The 21048-nt window shown below is 38.6% G+C and overlaps 1 protein-coding gene across 1 annotated transcript in view; it reads left to right on the top strand.

Annotated features, from left to right (window-relative positions):
- NALCN (sodium leak channel, non-selective) overlaps positions 1-21048 on the top strand; it is a gene marked incomplete at both ends in the record, with an annotated part of 212196 nt that overhangs the window by 173479 nt on the left and 17669 nt on the right. Inside the window, 9 exons of the mRNA XM_080917023.1 lie at positions 618-785; positions 2379-2483; positions 8347-8453; positions 14068-14188; positions 14272-14370; positions 16903-16996; positions 17546-17652; positions 17847-17921; positions 18601-18720. Coding sequence (XP_080773149.1) covers positions 618-785; positions 2379-2483; positions 8347-8453; positions 14068-14188; positions 14272-14370; positions 16903-16996; positions 17546-17652; positions 17847-17921; positions 18601-18720 — 996 coding nt within the window. The remainder of the gene's footprint in view (positions 1-617; positions 786-2378; positions 2484-8346; positions 8454-14067; positions 14189-14271; positions 14371-16902; positions 16997-17545; positions 17653-17846; positions 17922-18600; positions 18721-21048) is intronic.

Below are 21048 nucleotides of genomic sequence, written 5' to 3'. Positions count from 1 at the left end.
TGTGAATGAGACTGCATTAATAAATCTAAAGGATCAAACTAGTTTGCATCCCATAATTCTTATGGCTCTTATAATGCAAAATTGTATCAAGCAAATCTTGTTATTAATTATTGACCTCCTTGATACCAAGTTCTTCTCGATTCTGGTTATAACTGAGAGCCATTAAAGCGTTCTGTTCAATTAAATCAGAAGATTACAGAAATGGACTTGGAAACTTTATAAATTCAATGTAGAAAAATGGAGAATTCCTTTGAGTGGCAGGTTGCATGCTGATTACCATCAATAAAATAGTAGAATCCTTGATCAGAGAAATCATGGTCATGGTGTAAAAGTGGGTCAAAGTTCAGAGTGTAGTGATATAAACCTCAAGATGGAATGTGTGGGGATACAAAGGCATGGAATGGGGACCTCCTACCCCAGACACCAGAGGCTAACCCTCTGCAGGTATAGAATATACTCGTTGTTTGAGGTTACCGATGGCATATGCACCTATGAGTGTCTGTTCCATATATAACTTATGAAAGCTCTGCTGAAAGAATGGTCACAGCCTATGAGCGCTCAGGAAATGTATACAGCAGGAAAGATGGTCTAAATTTCAAAGATAATTTCTTTTCTAGGTGAGTTTGATATTTCTTTGTTGGATGCCTCAAAATGTGCCTGCCGAGTCAGGAGCCCAGCTCCTGATGGTCCTTCGGTGCCTAAGACCACTTCGGATATTCAAACTGGTGCCCCAGATGAGGAAAGTTGTTCGAGAACTTTTCAGTGGTTTCAAGGAAATATTTCTGGTATGTGAAGCTGCCACCTGCTTGTTCTTTGAGACAATCCAGTCCTGTCATGTTATTCACTGGGGGATAAAGTAGGGCTTGCAGAGAAATGGCAGATCTGAAAAGTTTTGTTCAACGTCGGAGAGTTAGAAAAAAGACAGGACAAATTCATTCAGAAAATTCACTCGCTGGTGCTCTGATTTACTTTGTTATAAGGAACATCTGTAGATACAACACACAACAAACCCAGAGAGCTAAGATACACTTTTTCATTCCATACCTGACCACAATTTTTACTCTAGAATTTCTGTTCTCTATCTAAAGGATGAGAAGGCTCAGTCCCATTTAATTCACGAATGGGACTGAGAATTAATGTATTTGGGTTCTGTGTGTCCTAATGATCATGGAAAATAGAATATGTCCATCTTAGAACTATTAACAAAACAACATTTAGAAACACAGCATATCGCATATCGGTATACATCACTTTCAACAGTCTCGATAAGCAGCACATAACACTGAAAGTGTGATTTAAGGGGAAACATGATCTTCGGATGGGCAAGCATCACATTAGGATATGATGTGTTGTGCTAGCATATGGTATGTCTTCTAAGAACCAGGCTGGGGATAAAACGCAAAGTAAGAGGTTCATTGCTCAGTCTTTTTCAGAAAGATCTTTGGCCCCCCTCCCCGAAGGGTTATCACACAATTGTTTTGATTATGGGTAATTTCTGCTTGTGTGTGAGGAATAGGGAATGACTGGAGCCTTATTTTCTAAAAACGGTGTTAGCTCAGCTGCAGTTTTAGTTTATATGAAAGCATTTGACATTTATGTTGTGATGTTGCCAGAACTGTGCAGTTGATACTTTCAAAGATGTGTTTAAAAGGCACCGTTTCCTTTGCACAAATTGTAGTTCTGTAGTTTTTCACATGAATCCATGATAAGGGAAAGACACTGTTACTGAACCAGGAAGTTCACTTATAAAAGTCTTGACCACTGATGGGGTTTGAAAGGAAATCTCATTGTGTCTTTTTCCTGAGGAGACCTCTAAACAGCTTTACATTACTTATATCTGGTTAGATTATCCATCCAGTTCAGCTATGTGGTTGCTGCAGGTTTATCCTTTTACCTCATTTCTCTGCTGAGACAAAGACAGTAGCCAGCAGAGGGAGCCCAAGACAATTAATAGATTAAATCATAGTACATAGAGTGTTCTCCATCACAGATGACCATGCTCACAAGAAAGCAAAGCCACTGTCTCTCCAATGTATGTTCAGTAAGTAAAGAAGTGAGTGCATTTGGGACAAATAATGTACAACTGGGATGTTTTAACATTTTCTTTTGTTCTTTAAAAGAAGTGCTGATTTAAAAAAAAAAAACCCCTATCAAAATGCCTTATTTTGTTCTCTTGCATGAAAGCTGTATACTTTAAAGCATGTTGTTTGTTTTATTCTTTTGCCATTTCAAGATGAATGAATAGCTCTTGGTGGAGATGTTAGAAGATATTGAAATATCAAACAAACATGAATTTTATACACTAGGAGATATATAATCACTGTTTAAGCCAAATTAACTTTCACCAGGAGATTTTCCTTTCCATCAATTTCTTTCAGGTCTCCATTTTGTTGCTGACGTTAATGCTCGTTTTTGCAAGCTTTGGGGTTCAGCTCTTTGCTGGAAAGTTAGCCAAGTGCAACGACCCCAACATTATCAGAAGGGTAAGATTTTTCCAACTGTCTGTTCCTTGGAATGTCCGTATACCAGTAGCTGCCAGGAGCTTCCTCACAAACTCAATGCGTTTTTCCCTCAAAGTTCCTTTTAGCTGAAAGCACATGTCTTTTCCTGGTAAAAAAGGTCTGTAAGATTCTAAATACTACCTCAGAAGCTTCTCATCCTTCCTGTCCTAGAACCAATCACTATACCACCACTTAAAATGGGCCTGCCCACCCAGTATTTAAGGTGTTTATAGTTAAAGTGCTTCAGAATGTTGTCTTTAATTGATCCCTCTTTTCTGATCATGTAAGAGTCATCAGCAAACAGCACTAAACCTACCCAAGATACTTACCCCTTGTCTCTGAGAAACCCACACCCCTTTTAGTCCTTTTCAACTGTTGGCATCCTTTCCAAGAAAAAAATCAGTTTTATATATTCACTAGTAACTATCAGAGGCATCCCCTTTATGACAGCCTATAAGGTTCCCAAAAAAGAGCTGACCTTACATAAGCTCACCGCAGCACTATGTTCTCTTTCTTCAGACAGTGCCAATAAGCTGAGATTAGCTGAAATGGCCTCCTATCCTGATAACATTCTATAATGACATGTATTTATTACATTTTGAATAAATTTCACAGGTCTTCTCCATACGACCAAAAGGTACTTAAGTTTCTTCTATCTGGCCAATCTACCCTTCACCAGGACTTCACTGAGGTGTCAGATAAGAGAACAGCACGAATTCTTTCATAAAGGACTTTAATAAAGTACCCATATCTCTTCAACCATATTCCCAAGGAAAGAGCACAGTCTTACCATGCATGAAGCATAGTTTCATGAGATCTAATAGAAGATAAAAGGATACATTGTTTGGTTAATAATAGCTCATTTCTGCTCTATCTTCCCATGGCCCATTTTCTTGAGATTCTTTTTAATGTTACAAATAGATTAATAAAGTGAGCCAAATACTGTTGTTGTATAAACTAGCAAATTATTTTCTCTCTCATCTGAATAAAAGGATGTTTCACTTCACCGCCATGTGTATTTCCTCAAGGCCTAAATTTTGGCATCATGTGTTTTTAGCAAATACGGCTAATGTGATATAATAAAAACTGTAAGTTCTCTTGTTATTATTAAGAATTACCAAAGTCTTACCCTGGCATAATATGTTATAAAGTATACTGGTGTAAGAGGATTCCAGATGTGTCAGAGAGAGTGAGATATTTCAGAAACTTCCAGAAACCCGAGAAGACATTACAAGGAATATAAGTACCAAAATAGCAAATGAAGAAATTAATAAAGATCTGATACATGTGTCCACAGGCTTATGTAAGGATCAAGAGTTATTTTAGACTCACACTGAGCAGAAGCCAGAAAGATAATAACAACATTTCAAGTTGAAGCCTCGTAGGAATACTGAGTGACTCACCATATTAATGATGGCCTCAGAGCATCGTGATGTTCCACTATGTACTCACAACACAGCTCCAGCCCAAGCTGAGGACTGATGACTCCTGGTGGGGGTTGGGGTGGGGTGGACAGAGAGCACCCTGTAGAGGAGCAAATAGAAAAGATTCCTTTGTCCTCTTGAGGGGAGCAGTGAGGTCTATGGGAGGCTGAAGTTTATAGATACAACCATTGCAACATCCAGAAGGAGAAGGGGAATAGTCATGAACTGCTCTCTCGTGACTTACCTTTTTTATTGATTCTAGAGTAAGTCAACAAATCCAAGAATATTGTGTGGGCAAGGGGGAACACCAATTCTGTCTCGGAATTTCAGTCCATCTTTTAAAAACCTTTGCATTACTTAGTTTTTATATTTTATTTGTTACTGTGAGTATTTTCATGTGTGTATGAGAGAAGGAAGGAGAGAAAGAAGAGAGAGGAGGAAGAGAGACAGAGAGAGAAAGAGGGGGGAATAGGTGCTGGGTGTACATTTGTGATACCTAGGTACAGAGAGCAGAAGACATCATTTGAGATTCTTCTCTCTCTTTTCACAGTGAATCAGGTCTTTGGGCAAGTATATTTATATATTGAACCATCTTTTCAGCCTAGCCCATTATTCTAAAAGAGCAAAGGGGAACTGTAAAGCTCATTTAAATGGCACTTAAAGGGAATGGGGACTAGGTTATTCAAGCATGCTTTCTAATTGGGGAAAATTATTATTTTCTCATGGTTACATGAACACTTTCTTCTCTGCTTCTGTTCACGAAACTTGACAGCAGATTTCTTTGGATATGTGCAGACAGGGATAGAAACCATAGTTTAGTCATCAAAGCCTTATAAATAAAATCCAAGGAAAGCTTTGCGTAAATATTTTTAAGGTTTTTATCTAAGGCCTGTAACGGGTACAACAGAAAAGGAAATCAGGAAGCAATCACTGTGGTTTTGTAGAAATTTCTGTCTGATCAGAATGTATGTCTCATGTTCAAGTGACCAGAATATAAAGCCAGTAGTTACAGAGAATATGAGTAGTAGAAGTCACATGTCATCCTATTTCAGTGTGGAAAACTATGCTTCCAACTGGGAGCAGCGACACTAGCGCAGCTTGAGAAGTGAGGAGGAGCTACACCAAGAGGGAAAGGTCCTTCCAAGCAGAGGCAGTAGAAAGAAGGATGCCTAACCTGTCCAGTGGCCACTGAACAGATGCAGGTCAAAACGGGAACATGAGGTTTGAGATCAGGGCTGCCAGATCCCAATCCTACTGTAGTAGATGCAAAGGCTTGGTCTACTTGGTTCTTCCTTCCCAATCTGTTCCCTCCTCTAGAACACTTTTCACACAGAAGAATGTATTAGAAAGACTGAACTGGCTTCCATATGCAAAGTGTCTATACCAGTCTCAGGGAATAAACTTTCTTTTCCTTCCACATTGATGAAATTAAAAAAAAAAAAAAATAGGGCCAGAAATTTAAGTTGAGATTTACAAGGTCTTGATTGGCAGATGGTGATGACAAGTAGGGAAGTTCTTGGATGAGAAACAGGAAGCCTGAAAGGCTTGGAAGAGGAAACAGGCACTTCTTGGTTCCCACTGAGTACATAGTGTTATTCCTCAGATTAGTTTTGTTACCCATATAGGAATGAGGAAAACAAGTTTAGAGTGATTAAATAATTCATGGAAGATATAGCATAAGAGATGCAAAATGTGCACGCACACACACACACACACACACACACACACTCGCCTATTCACCCTAGAAAAAGAACTAATGACAGACCAAAGTAATGATTGCCCAAGTATCCAACTTGGTGAATCAGTGAGTTTTTATTGGGGTTGCTAACAGGAGTGTGGGTGAGGCGTTACTTACAAGGAACAGAAATGACTAAAAAGCAGTCACATGACCACAAAACCCACCTCAACAAAAACTGAAGAAAACCACAACTCTGGAGCTCTCTGAACAGATTGCAGGCAGCTCAACAATCTGAGAAATCTAGGCTAAATCTTCACTCTGCAGCTGAAATACCCAGTCTCCTCCCATCACTGTTTACTTCTTTGAGTGCTGCAGGGGAGTGTCTTTGGACAGTACTTCCAGTTTTCCTTCTTCTTTTGTTTATCTCTTGAGTCTCATGGGACTCTTTCTCCCTCTTCAAGGTAATGGAGGAAACTGCCACGCAACGAGCCACCCATGTACTATGTAGGAAAAGGGATTCACCTAGAGGCATTCTGGCCCCACATGCTGTGCTTTTAGCTAGGCTATGAGGATTTCTTGTGTGATGAAAGGTGGGCTCAGAAAGACAAGACTGGAAGGGACAGTAAGGCCAAATGCATTGTAGGACCTCTATGTAATATTTTACAAAACAGCCTTTGAAAATAATGATGTAGATGAATAGATAAGACTATGAAATGATAACTTCAATATATTTTTAGCTGAAAAGAATGAAAAGATAATAAAATCCTGTATGACCCCATGTATGCATATGAAAAAGACTAGAATGCACAGCAGAAACTCAACTGTGTGTTTCCCTGGGCAATTACAGGTAAATTTTTCTTCCTATTATTTTTCATATTTTTGTTACTTGGGTCAAAGTAGTACTTTTTATTTTAAAGGATTTCACTGATGATCTAGAAAGAAGTAATCTTGTCGTTAACTAAACTGAGGTAAGAATAAGGTGTGTGGAGCTAGGAAAAACAGCTTGGTTGGTAAAGTGCTTGCCATGTAAAACGAGTACCTGGGTTCAAACCCTAACTCCCATTTAGATGGTAGGCACCGAAATCCTGCACTAATAATCCCAGAACAGGGGAAGCAGAGATAGGAAAAGACCTAGAGCTTTCTGGCCAGACAGAGGAGCCTACTTGCTTGGTTCTATGTTCTGTTACAGACCATATCACAAAAAATAAAGAGAATTATTGAAGACATCAGATGTCACTCTATGGCCTGTACACACAGACAGACATGCACACACGAACAATAGGGACATACTCCACAAGGAAGAAGAAAAACTAAGACAATTTCTAGGTTCTGATGCCAAGAGGAATAGAATGTTAACCCATGAGCAGAAATGGAGAACCATAAAGAGGTGTATTTTACAGTTGAATGATGATCAAAACTTTTACCAAGTCAGGTTTGGGTTAAAAAAAAAATAACCCTAGCCAAATATAACCAAAGGGAGAATGGATAGAAAATGAATCAAAACTTAGATATATTTTCTCTTTATGAACCCTTTTAACAGCTTCTTTATTGAGACATAGTTCAAATGCTGCATAATTCACCCCCATTTCAGTGTGCTACTGAATGGCTTTTCACATGTTTGGAGCTCTACACACGAGGGAATGGTCATCTTTAAAGCATTATAGAAAGACTCCCTGTACACGCTAAATGCTGGCCCATCCCTTCACTAGAGTTCCACCTCCAGTCTAACTGGCTGCTATTTACTCGGTAGTTTCCTGTTCTAGACCTTCATGTGAATGGAATGTGTTCTGTGACTGTAACCTAGCATATCTGTGTTTATATCAGTGATGGGCATTTTCACTTCTACCTTCTGGTGATTATGAACATCACCAGTATAGATATCCATGTAATAGAATGTGTTTATATTTTAAACATGCTTTCCTGGTCATATGGTATAATAGCCTGTTTCCTATGGCCATAGTAAAATGCAAAATGCTGACTTAATTTTAAGAGGAAGGGTTTACTTCACAACAGATATGAGAACTACAAGTCCCTTAAGCTCCATTTGTTTAACCTTTGGTCAGGGCCCTCTTGACTATGATAGCAGATGACATAGTGAGGGTGTGTGTAAGAGAGACATCAGAGAGTGAGACAGAGAGCCAGAGAATGGGAAAATGCCTTGCTCGTCTATGATAATGTGTTGGGTTGTTTTGTTGGAACCAGATGTCAGGAATTAGCTAGTGTGTACATCTGTGAAAACAGCACCTCCCCTCCACTGATCTAATTACCTAACACTAGCTATTTAGGGCCATCTCTTTTTTCTCACTGTACATTCTGGGAACTACTGAAACTATGTCCATGCACAGATCTGTTCAGTCGCGGAAGAGAAGGCTGGATCATTTCCAACAGAAGGTCCAGCCCACTCATTATTCCTACCTTTTGGTGTGTGTCATTTCCAAGAGTGATGGTCACTTTTCTCCACAGCCTTATTGCCACTTGCTTTGCCAATTTTCACTACAGAGTTCTAAGTGAGTTTGAATGAATACTTCACAGTGGGTTTGACTTGAGTCTCCCTGGTAGCTTATGTTAATGAGCATCTTTCTTGGCCACTCCTGTGACTTCTTTGCATTTAGACCCTTTGTCTGCTTCAGCTTTCAGCTCCACAAAGCCTCTGTTAAGATTCATAAAGAAGATATGAATCCTGTCTTTTCTCTGAATTTATTTTCTGACCAGATCCCCCATTTCTTTCTTTTCACTACTTTAGGAAGACTGTAATGGCATCTTCAGAATTAATGTAAGTGTGTCCAAGAACTTAAATTTAAAACTAAGACCTGGAGAGAAAAAACCTGGATTTTGGGTGCCCCGTGTTTGGTAAGTTTGTCAGAAATTTACCCTAAAGAATGCTGCATTTATTCATATTGGGTTTTAAAGCAGCATAATTTGGTATGAGACTAAACTAATTCTGTTTAAAATATTAAATTAATTTAAATAATACAGAAGAAAGTTTGGGTTATAGCATTTCTTTAAAGACAAATAAGAACCAGGTAGTACATTGAACCCATGTTTCTTTGGGAAACTAATGAAATAATACTTTTTTTAAAGAATGAATTACAGTACATATCTGGATTCAAATAATAATCATTTGATTAAAGTTATTAACAGGGCTTTAAAAGAAAGCTCTCCAATCACATTGAAGGTGAAGTAATTCTGAGCTTGTATCTTCAAGAGGGGCTGATGTCCTCATAACAGCTACTGAGACTCTAAATCATAGCACTACTTCAATCACAAAACCCATGCACACTGATGGATCTCCACTGCAGAAATACTAGAAAAGAATACTCAGTAGCATAGTTGATTAGACCCATTTCTTTTCTTAAAAGCAATTCTTCTGGGAAATGAGTTTTTATAGTATTTCTAAGCCAACATGGGAACTGCTTAGAACCTTCTTTCTTTTCTGTTTATTAATGGTTATGAATATAATTTTCTGCTTCATTGATAAACTCAGTATTCTATTAGCTTCACTTGACCTTTTGACTACCTTTACAAATTTTCTTTTTACTTCTTAGGCTAATAAGTGAGCGACAGAAACCCTGCTTTTGTCATAACTGACTTTCTTTTCTACTCAACAAAACTTTTTCAAAGGAATAGCATTTCACCCAGACAGAACCCTGACTCATTTTTTATCTTGCTTTGGCATTTCTCTAATATAAAATTCACTTTTATGAGTAATTCAATATGATTCCTATTGGTTTTTTTTTTTAACACCCATCAACAGTAAATTTAGAATGTAGGGCTTGAGCTTGGAGAAGAGGGATTTAACTCATAGGGAAAGCCTTATCCCAATACTCATTTATAAAAGTGATCTAATTTACATTAAAATAAAAATTTGAAGAGGCATAAAAGGTTTATTTTCGTGAAAAGAAAACTCATTATACCATAAATAACTTACTTATACCAAGACATCAAATGGGATTTTTCTTTCTCTCCTCATGTTTTGGGATTTGGGCTAAAGCCTGAAAGCTAATTTTAATTCTTAAGACAGCAACTCCCGAGAACTAGCAAGACCTTATCACCCTCCATCACCCCAATCACACAAGCATAACATCTTAAGAGTAAATGAGTCAAAAGGGGAGTGCTATGGTGCCCTCTCTTTTCACTATGGAGGAAGAACAAGGTATTCCCCATCTAAGTTAAATGAGGCCCATTGGCAGGAATCTTAGTATTAGAGCCTGACAAAGCAGAGAGGCTTCAGGGAAAAGCTGCTGTTCCACACCTTGCAAAGCAGACTATCTCATTTACCTAAAAGATAATGTGGTCCTTACTTAGAGCCACCTGGTCTAGAACATCTTGTATGGGACTCTGCTACAAAGGGCCGAGTGCTGGGGAGAGGAGGTTTCCACTGAAGGAAGCCCTGGTGTTTTTTTCACACCATGTGTAAGAAGCCCTAGTGTGTTTCTCAGACCAAGTGTGAGAAGCCCTGGTATGATTCTCAGGTGCACAGAATTCAGGTCCTAATAAGAAATTTGAAATATCAAAAGGCCAGCTGATCTGTTGATATACACTATTGAAAAGCTAACAGTCTCAAGAGGAAAAACCATGTGAGGGTGTGCACGCAAGGAAATACCAAGGTTAGTTAAAGACAGAAAGAGAAAAAAGTTGTGGTAAAAGGCCATTTGGTGGCTTACCTCTCCAAGAGAAGTAGGCATGGGCAAGTGAAAAGTGGTGATGTCATAGCACCACAGCGACTGTTATCTCTTGGGATGTTAGTTTTGTGTGAGGAAGGTGATAGGTCACAATAAGGTGTTCAGACAGGGCAAAATGATGATGATTCAGCAAAGCTCTGGAACATAGAAGCTGTTCCCAATGGTCCTTACTGACCTTGAGGTAACTAGGATGTGAAGTCTAGGTCAAATGCTTAGCAAACCACGACTCCATGAGAAGGATTCTAACTTTATGACAAAGAGATCAAAAAGCTTGTCGACGTGTCAGGATGAGAGCCAGAGCTCCTTGGAAGGCAGTGTGTAGAGGCAAACATACATGTCCTCAGTTGTGCTGTGTTGTTTCATTCAACTTGTCCATAAAACCTACTACTATGTGTGACTTTTTAAACTAACGTTAGTTTACATATAATATTGCATTATTACTAAGGGGGGGTAGTAATAATTCAACAATATTTCAAACCCCAAGCAAATGTGTGTCACTTGGACATCATTACACAGCTCTTTGCCCATTTGTCCTGGTTTGTACCTTGGGTTCATTCATTGTGAAACAAAAAACTTCGATTTAGTAAATGCCAACAGTAGTTATAACACTTTTAAATGTTCCTTCTTTGATCTAATGAGAGTTCAAAGCTGAAAAGTAATTAATTTCATTTCAGCTAAATTATAATTAAGAAAGTAACATATCTGGGAATATGCCTAGTGAAATGCTTTGGTAATTAAAATTAAGACATAAATATGTACAATCTAATTCAGGAGACAGACTAACTCAATAGACTTTCTTCAGATAAATAAGTTCATTTTCTTCTAAATCCCCCAGATTTGATGAGATTAAAAATTAGCTCAGTAAAAATGACTAAGCATACACTATATCATAAATATTATGTGTTTTATTTTAAGCATGGGTCTGGAATATAGGAAGTAGCATGCATAGGTGAAAAACATAGTCTATGTTTTACTAATTACTCAGTGTTTACAGTCACTAGCCATGCTTGTCATTTACTTAGCTGCAAGCTGCCATTTTTGTCTTTTAGAAACCTAAAGTTGAAATAAAATACAAATTAAAAATAATTTCATAAACCTGCTAAGGGTTTTGTTATGTATCAATAAGCCCCTAAGCTCACCTCTGGCTTGCCAAAAGCTCACTCTTCAGGCAATTTTAAGCTATATTAAATACTTCAGGTAGAAGAACATCAGGTCTTACGGTCCTGAGGATCAGATAATTTAAGATTCAAGAGCTGGAGAAATGATTACTACAAAGAAGAGGTCTCAACATCAAGGATTTTATTTGTTTTGTTTTGTTTCTGCTATATTCACTTCTGTTTTTCTACAAATGGTAGACATGTAATCAATGGGATATAGAAGAAACCCCTAACCTGAAATGCCTGATCAGACCAAAGGCTGAAAAGAGAACACACATTGGGTTTCTAAAGTACAGAGACTAGGAAATATGTGAGGAAAGGGAGGGGCCAGTGGTAGGTGAGTAGGAAAAAGGAGTGGCGAGAAAAAGGGTAGAAAAGAGGAAAAGTCTAGGGACAAATGGGTAAAGAATAGGAAAGGGTCAGGAATATGTGGTTATGGAAGGGAAAGAGGCCATAAATAGGTGGGTAGGAAAGAAGGAGTCAGAAGAGGGGCAGCCTAGATCACATTTCCCATGGTGCCCATCTTCCCCATAGGAGGATCCATTAGCTTTGTCGTAATCACAGGGACCCTGGACCATGTTCTTCATGAAGCAGAAGAGTGACCAAATTCTAAAGTCAGAATCAATCTTAGTTTTATGACTTAGATATACAAGACCAAGAAAAACAAGTTTTAAACAGTGTTCTGATTCAAACCCAGGCAGCATATGAAATGACAATGATACATTATATTTGGGATTTACTGAAGCCCTCTGGACTTACAGATTAGATTTCAAACTTGGCAATTTTGATAGCACAGCATAAACAAATACTTCATATGATTGAACTGGAAAAGACTTACTTTTCAAAATGTGATATAGTCTTTCAACTCCATGTCTTGTTTTTCTTGATTTAGCCTAAAAATATTTTTCTTAGCATTTTCTAACTTCTAAAATATGTGGGACATGAAAGTAGTTTAAGTTGCTGCAAATTTAGCTACAAAAGCACTTTTACATAAAGAAAACAGATGAGTAAGAAAGATTGACATTGGATCTGAGAGCTAGCTCCCTAAGTTTTATTATTCTTAAGTCCTTATGCAAGCAAACTTTGGGTAAGCAGAGTCCTTACAAGCACTGTCTATGCTAAGAGTTAGGAAGTGTAATTGGGAACCCTCCCCAAGGAAAGATTATTGTGAAATTCCAAGATAGTATATTTGTACTTTCGTACAAAAAATAATAAATCAGAATTCTAAAATTTGAATATCTGAGTGGAGCTTCTACGTTCACACCAAACACCTGTGCCAGTCATCCTCAAGTCCTGAGGTCCAAGCCAGTGGTAGTCTTAGACATTTTCATCAGATCCCCATGTATTATAAAGACATTTCTCATGAATATTCCTACAGTTAAGAAACCATAAAAGATATATGAAAATATTAAGCCAAATGCTTCTCTAGAGTGTGGCTTCACAACAGTTAAATTTCAGTAGATAAGATAGCACAGTAAAAAAAAGATGGAAGTGGAAGGTGGGTGATTGCATCCAACAGCCCAGAGCTCTATTATCCTTTGGCCTCAGAATGGATCTCAAGAATCATGTAAATTTTTAATTGTTTAAAGTAGCCTCTCATAAAGGAAGGAGAATGAAGGCACTGAAGATGAATTGTTTTAGCTAACACCCACCAGGTAATAAAAAGAAACACAGTCACAAGGGAGACAAACATGGGATCAGGCATCCTTTACCCCAAAAGAAAACAAAGAATGCTAGGGGCAAGTGTTTGAGGTATTATAAATCTGCTATAGATGTAGACAGCAGACTGTGCATTGGACATCACAAGAAGGAACTATTGAGAACATTTGAGGTTACTGAAAAGGAAAAGACCTCACAGAGTATGATAGAAATATACTGCACTGAGTGATGTCTTCTGCCTCAGGAGCCTCTTGGTACATCACCTTCACAAGGATATGTAAAACAAGTCAGTAAGCACCTACTGTATGGGAATTATACTATTTCAGAATTCATGTCCAGAACACAATGTCCCATCATGCAAAACTCTAGTGTTATTTAGCTTCCAGTTTGGGGTGTTGTAGGAGAAGGTAGAGGGTTATGTCATCACTTGAACTAGATCTAGATTTGAGCCTTTAGCTTTAACTTGAGAACACCCATCACAAGAGAAAGAACATAATAATAAATTATGGCATACTAGCACACTGCTATAACTTAGCAGAGGAATGCTGAAGGACCCAACTATCTTCCAGACAAAAGACTCTACACCCAGGATTGGAAACAGCTATAGGGCTGGGCAGTGGTGGAACATGCCTTTAACTCCAGTACTTGGGAGTCAGAGACAGACAGATCTCTGTGAGTCTGAGGTCTACAGGCAAGTTCTAGGATAGCCAGGGCTACACAGAAAAACACTGTCTCAAAAAAAAAAAAAAAGAAAGAAAGAAAGAAAGAAAGAAAGAAAGAAAGAAAGAAAGAAAGGAAGAAAGAAAGAAAAAGAGAAAGGGGGAGAGAATGATGGAGGGGGAGGGAGTGGAGAAGGCAGGGAGGGAAGAAGGGAAGGAGGGAGGAAGGGAGGGAAGAAGAAAGACTATAGGTATTGGGCCACTGGGTGCATTGAACTCATCCAACATCTCTCTTTCCTAATTACAGGGCAAATCCTCGTAACTTTAACTTTGACAATGTGGGAAATGCTATGCTGGCATTGTTTGAAGTTCTGTCCTTGAAAGGCTGGGTAGAAGTGAGGGATGTCATTATTCATCGTGTGGGGCCGGTAAGCAACCACATGAGATTTTTCTAAATACATACAGAGTGGTTCCCATTGGCTCTGATAAATAACATCTTTCATTCACACAGATTCATGGAATCTATATCCATGTTTTCGTATTCCTGGGTTGCATGATTGGACTGACTCTTTTTGTCGGTGTAGTTATTGCTAACTTCAATGAAAACAAGGTAAGTCTTCTTAGATTAATAGCACAGACTTAATTTTTGTTCTTGCCCTTGCTTTAAGCTAATTTTTTTTCATGCACGGCATGGAGCCATATTAAATTGTAATGTGACTCATGTAACTAACCTGTATAAAACTCTTTTGCAAACTGCCTCACTGCTGTGGTTTGGGTACATTACTTAGGAGTATAATTCTCTTCCTAGATTAACCCTTATGGCAACAATAATTTCCCCACAGCTGAGAAACATGTCTCCTATGTTCAGATGGGAAGGATTAACAGTGAGTTATATAAAATATGTTAGTCTCAAGTTATGCTCTGATTGTAGTCCATACTGCCTTTATAAAAATGTGAATTGTGTGTTTCTTTGGCGCTCAGTGAATGAACTCAGGATTTTGAAAGGGTAGGTAGAAGTGATATAAAGGGAAAAGGACAGTTCAAAGACTAAAAAGATTTTTCAAAATCTACGTAAATTTTACATATTTTCTAAACTCAGGAAGCAACCTCAGTTACAATAGCTCTTGTAGTGGATTCAAAGCTCATGGATAGAAACAGGAGTGTGGTTTCCTATGGAGCACAAGTTTAAAGGAAGCTTCCCTTGATATTTGTTGTTCTGGGAGAGACTGGTTATACTGTCTCTTGGAAGATCTATCTGGGAGAATCACATTTAAATGCATACAAGCTCTGGGGGCCCATGATAGAGACCCATTTCTCAAGATGCTACAATTTGTGAATGAGCGAGCCACTTAGGGCCAAAGTCTGACTCTGTTCCTATGACTACAGGTTCTGTGATTCTTCTAATGTAAGAGCGTTAAAACCTCTAAAGTAAAAAGCTACATTTGCCTGTGAAGCACCTGCTGTTCAGTTGTGCACAGTGATGACTGATTTCCATGCAAGAGTTTGTGTGATTTCATGAGAGACTATGTCATCCACTGTCTCCAGGCTCAATGTGTATGGTGTCACTGACTAAGTCAACTGCCACCTTTGATGTGCACCTAAATGAGCATTTCATTTCATTCAGCTTTTCAAAGACTACAAATTTTAAAATCCCCCTTTGGCCCCAATAGTATGCCAACTCTCAGAAAGATGGTCTCTTAGAGCAGCAGCAGTCATGTCACTAGCCCTCCTGTTTTACTTTTTAGAGTGTTCATAAACAAGATACTCTAACCCTCCAGTGTGTTCCATTCAGTATCAGGCAGAGAGAGAAAGATGTGTCCTTTCAGGTGCCTTTAAGCCATGTGGTGGAGTAGACACTGGGAATTCCAGAATATAGGAAGGAGCTTATCAGCACATTTATCAAACAGATAAGAAACTGTCAGTCCAGGGTGCTTAGGAATCCCTGGAAGAGCCCTGGATGCAAGAGAACTGAGCTCTAGGGCAGCTCACAAGTCAGCAGCATGAGTGACCCAGCATATAATGCTCAATAACAGGAAGCAACTGTATAATTAACTGCCAGTCTCGAAATAGCTATGAATTACTGAGGATTCTTTGCCTCCAACACCATAGTTATGCCCTAAAAGAGTCAGGAAGTGACAGCTTGTTTGGGATTATGATGTGTCAGGCCAAACAGATGCCAAGAGGGAGGAAGAAGTTAGCAACCACTTTTTCAGATATCACAAACTTGATTTGTTGGAAATAAAATGTTCTAATTATGTAAGTGTGTGTGTGTGTGTGTGTGTGTGTGTGTGTGTGTGTGTGTGTGTGTGTGTCACACACAGCTGCATACACACACAAATAAATATTGTAATAATATATACATTTTTAAAGGTAGGAAAAATCTGCACAAATAAATACACATTGAATATAATTCATGCCAATTTAGAAATTAAAAACAAATTTTTCTCCTCTGTACTTATACAGTTAGAAAGCGCACAATTCTGAAAGCTAAGCTAGGAGGATGTTTCCAGAAAATACAGTTGTTATCTCTACAGAAGGAAGTAGATAAAGAGAGTGAGTTCCCCTCAACCTTAGTTTTTCAATTATATGTCTGCCCCTGTAATGTAGTATAATAAATTGAATGCAGAATACTACAATGCAATATCATTTATGTGCATTTTTATCAAGTAATCTTCTTTATAACATCTAGTAAATTATCATACCATTTATTTCTGGAAAAGGAAAATTTTATGACTTGTTCACTAAAAGTAGTTTTATAATTGCACCTATTGAACTGTTTTTTTAAAAATGATGTATAAAGAACCAATGCCCTTTTCAAACAGCTATCCAGATACCTGATAGGCTACTATTCAATTAAACTAGCCACAGCTAGTATGTAGAAAACATTCCTGAAACTTTATCAAGCCCAAATGTTACAGGTCTTCAGTGACACACCCTGGAAACTGTTGAATGTCCCAGTGATGCCCTGATCCCTGATGAAATGCCTGTCATTATGGGTGACTCGTTCTGACCATGTCTCTCCAACCACTATAGTTCTTGCAGATTGTTTTCTTTCAGGTCCCCCACATTGGTCCTGCCTGTAAAGCCATCTGGTCCGTATTTCTCATTTCCTTTTCCCTCCACTGTTTCCTTTGTTTCCAAGGGGACAGCCCTGCTGACGGTAGATCAGAGAAGATGGGAAGATCTCAAGAGCAGATTGAAGATTGCACAGCCTCTTCATCTCCCACCTCGGCCTGGTATCAAAGATGCTCTGATTTTATTCATGTTGGTCACTAGTGTTCTTGCTTCCCTAAGAGCCTCAGATTTAAATTAAAATAATAATCGTGAGGCCACTAGGGGGTTGTGCATAAGTTAATATTGAAACAGACTCAAAACTGCTGATCTCTCTCCTTAAGGCTATTCAAATCAGCCACCCAAAGGCTGTGCTTCAGTGCTCTCTGAATAAGCCTTAATGGAAATTCATTTTTTAAATGAAATATATTTGTGTTTGCCTTTTAGATATATATAAGGGGAATGTACTAAGCTACCAGAAATTGAATGACGCACTTCTTCTTTCAATACGGACAGTGCTATGTGCTGTCGTTTTGATATCCAGCACCAGTCCTTTCTCCAAGGCACTTACTTCACAATAGATTGAACTGGAAAGGAATGCTGTAACGGGTTTGAAAATGAACATTAAAGTATATGAAAGACAAGAAAGTGAATCTGGCCATGTCTAAAGCCCTCACCAAACCTTTCTTTTTTTCTTCCTTTTTTTTTTTTTTTTTTTTTTTTTTTTTTTTCAGATAATGATGGATTTAGAGCTAAAATGTATGACATAACCCAACATCCATTTTTTAAGAGGACTATCGCATTGCTGGTTCTGGCCCAATCTGTGTTGCTATCTGTCAAGGTATTGTTTCTCCTTGAGATTTCTGGAGTGATTTCACACCCCTCCCCTGTGCTTCCAGAAGCATTGCACACACTGTCATTTGCAGCCTCTGATCTCTAGTAATAATGATGATAAGACTGGTATATAAGCTGAGTAGCAAAGAGAAAAGTCTATCTGGTGGATGTGGCAATAACTTTGTGTTCTCCTGGTCTCAGTGGGATGTTGAGGATCCTGTGACAGTTCCTTTGGCAACAATGTCGGTCGTCTTCACCTTCATCTTTGTCTTAGAGGTACAGTAATGAGTTCGCCTCTCTGGGGGAGAAGCTAAGAACAATTAAAAGGGAATGGGGGCTCCCCTTTGGTAGCACCTACTTCTAGCTTCATGCTCCCTTCCTTTTAAAGTGGGTAGGTTCTGATTAACATCAGAAAGACTTCACTTTATATTTCCAAATTTTCTAATTGCTGAAACACTCCTGCCAATTGTTGTATCTGAGCATTAGCTTGCCTAGTAACAAGGTTTGAATGTTTGCAGCCCAGGACATAAATCATTGCTATTCAGGAATTCAGATTACAGTACAGTGTAAATATGCCAGCAGCCCGGACAAGATCACCTTAAATGTTGTCCCCCATGTCATATCTAGTTTGCCATACAATCTTCGTTGAAATTCAAGTGGGTAATTATTTTGCTGTCAATTGGCAGATGTTTCTCAAAATACAGTTTTTCACTCATGGTAGAAAAATGACCTGCAATGACTATTTAGCTATGAAAAAACTCACAGGAAGGAGTGTGGAGAATAGATATGCAGGCTACTTGGCTTTAAAATGATATCTTTGCTAACTATATGTATCTCTTTTATTAGCTATATTCTTAATTATGTATATATGATGATTAATTATATAATGATTAAATCTAATTGATTTAATCATGCCTAAACACTTACCTTTGTCCACTGTGATTGCTTTCTCTAGGTTACAATGAAGATCATAGCAATGTCACCAGCTGGGTTCTGGCAAAGCAGAAGAAACCGATATGATCTCTTGGTGACATCCCTTGGTGTTGTGTGGGTGGTGCTCCATTTTGCTCTGCTGGTAAACACATCATTATACTTTACTTTGGTTGATAGTTTAGCTTTTTCCCAGCTCAAGTCATTTCCCAGTCTCTTCATTCCATATTAGCCACTCTTAGGCATTATATCAAACTCCCTATAGTCCAGCTTTGATTTTGAGAGCCCTGGTACATGTTTGAAAATACATACACATAGACATGTACATATGCACACACACCTACACTTTTCACACAGGCAAAATCCTGGATCTTCAAAGACCTAGAGTGGAAAACTCTTAAAGACAGTCTCATTTAACTCTTCATTTTACCAAAGGATAGCACTGAAGTGGAGATGAAGAAACCTATCTAAATTCACATAGCAGGTGAGAATCTGAAGATTTAGACCCTGCATCCTGAGATCAAGAGTGGTATCCATTGTATCCCTGAAATCACATATAAGATTTATAGTGTACTCAATAGGTACCCTTCAAGATACTGTTCTCTCACAGCCATCTAATATCAATTTTCTGAACCCATCAATCTTCATATGTCTAAGATCTAGCCCCAAATCTACACCCATGGGAAACTTGGCTAGGCTTATTCTACAGTGGTCTTGCTCAATGGAAATATACTCACCAACGTGATGCTGGCTTACATTGTACACTCTAAACATTACAGAAGCTTGTAAGAAATACCTGTAAGTGTTACCATCCCATTAGTGTTCTGTAGTCCCAGTGATTGCTATTACCAGTGTTCCCCATTCTCCCACTGTCGTTAGTAATTGAGGCATGCCAAGAAGCATTCAGTACCCATAGAACCCATCTGCCTATCAGAAGGGGCTTGCTGAAATATGGATCTGCAGTATTCATACTTATATTGAGTAGCATTCTTTAACCAGTGGTTGCCTTCAGCATTAGAAGCTGTTTAAATTCAGGAACCTATGTTCAGTTTGTTCAACAAAAATCTGAACATAATGATGAGCAAAGCACTGTAGAAGGACCAGGAAGGAAGTGCTATGCAAAGCAAAGACATTCGCTGCACTGATAAGCATTGTAGCCTAAGAACCTGGAGAGATCTTCACTGTGTGCTCACAAACCAATGAGGACTATGGGTGTGCTAGCAAAGATGGAGGAGATCCTATGGTCCATGAAAACAGTAAGGATTGGGTAATGACTTCATCAAAGAGGTCTGGGAAGGCATTTCCCCTACAAGTAACTGGGCTCCATCTACAGAACATTTCAGACACCCTTAGCTAGGATGAAAGGATGTAGGGATTGGACAAAGGTGACATTCTATGCCTGAAGTATGAGCCATGGCATGTAATAATACAACACAAGGTTTGCAGAAGTGAGAACATAGGTCTTCTTAGGACTTGGGATCCATGTAAAAATTATCTAGTCATCATCCCCCAAACACTAAATGGAAAAATACAGGAGGCCTAATCTCAAATATCCCCACAGAAGGAATTCTAAGCCTTCCCTATTCTGCTTTACTGCTTTTGTTCTTCCTCGAGAAGAACCTCTGCTCTGAGAAAAGCAATCATTTGCCATATTTTGCAGTGGACTGCTGGGAAGGAAAGCTTTCCTTCCAACAAGGCTCTGTGCCCACATTCTTGTCCTTGTGTCTCACCAAGGAGCTCAGTAGACCCCCTTCTCAGGGACCCATCTGGGACTGTTGTTATTTGGCTAGGCAGCTTCTGGAGAATGCTCATGCTTTGGCATCCGCTGAATGTCACTGTTGTTATGCTGTGGCCAGTGGCATCTTTGTTTCTCAGAAGAAGCTTTGTGAATCAGAAAGCACAGAGTGATCTCTGGCCCTAAGCACACATTGGAAGAGCAAATTGATGAAGTCCTTATCTGGGGATGGAGTGCTTTTCTAAAATGGTTTGATTCATGAACAGGAAACTGAACAAACAAAACAAAATTTAAAAAAGCAAGCAAACAAACAAAAAAACTGCCTTCAAGCACTGGTATTTTTTAAATTAATATCCATGTAGATCAGGCTGGCCTTGAAGTCACTATGTAGTCAAGGATGGCCTTAATTTTCTGATCTTTCTGCCTCCACTTCCCAAATGCAGGGATTACAAACATCACCACCACTGGGTTTATACACTGACATATTGAACCCAGGCCCTCAGACATGTTAGACAAGACTTCTACTAGCCAATATGTAGCCCCAATCCCCTTCATGGTCACCCTGTACCTTTCTTGCCCTATCCTCACTGCTTTATATGAAATGAATTTCAAAATACAGAATTCAGTTGAGCAAAACAAAACCTAAGGTTTTGTTAGAGAATTGATTTTAGGTCTAATATTTATTCATGAGTTTTTGCAGTGACCTTTCCAGTACCTTTATTTCAGATAAATTTCTTA

Source organism: Micromys minutus, assembly GCF_963924665.1.
Source record: "Micromys minutus genome assembly, chromosome: 5".
NCBI classification, from domain to species: Eukaryota; Metazoa; Chordata; class Mammalia; order Rodentia; family Muridae; genus Micromys; species Micromys minutus.
The sequence above is the reverse complement of the archived record's forward strand: the minus strand, read 5'-3'. Positions and strand labels throughout refer to the sequence as shown.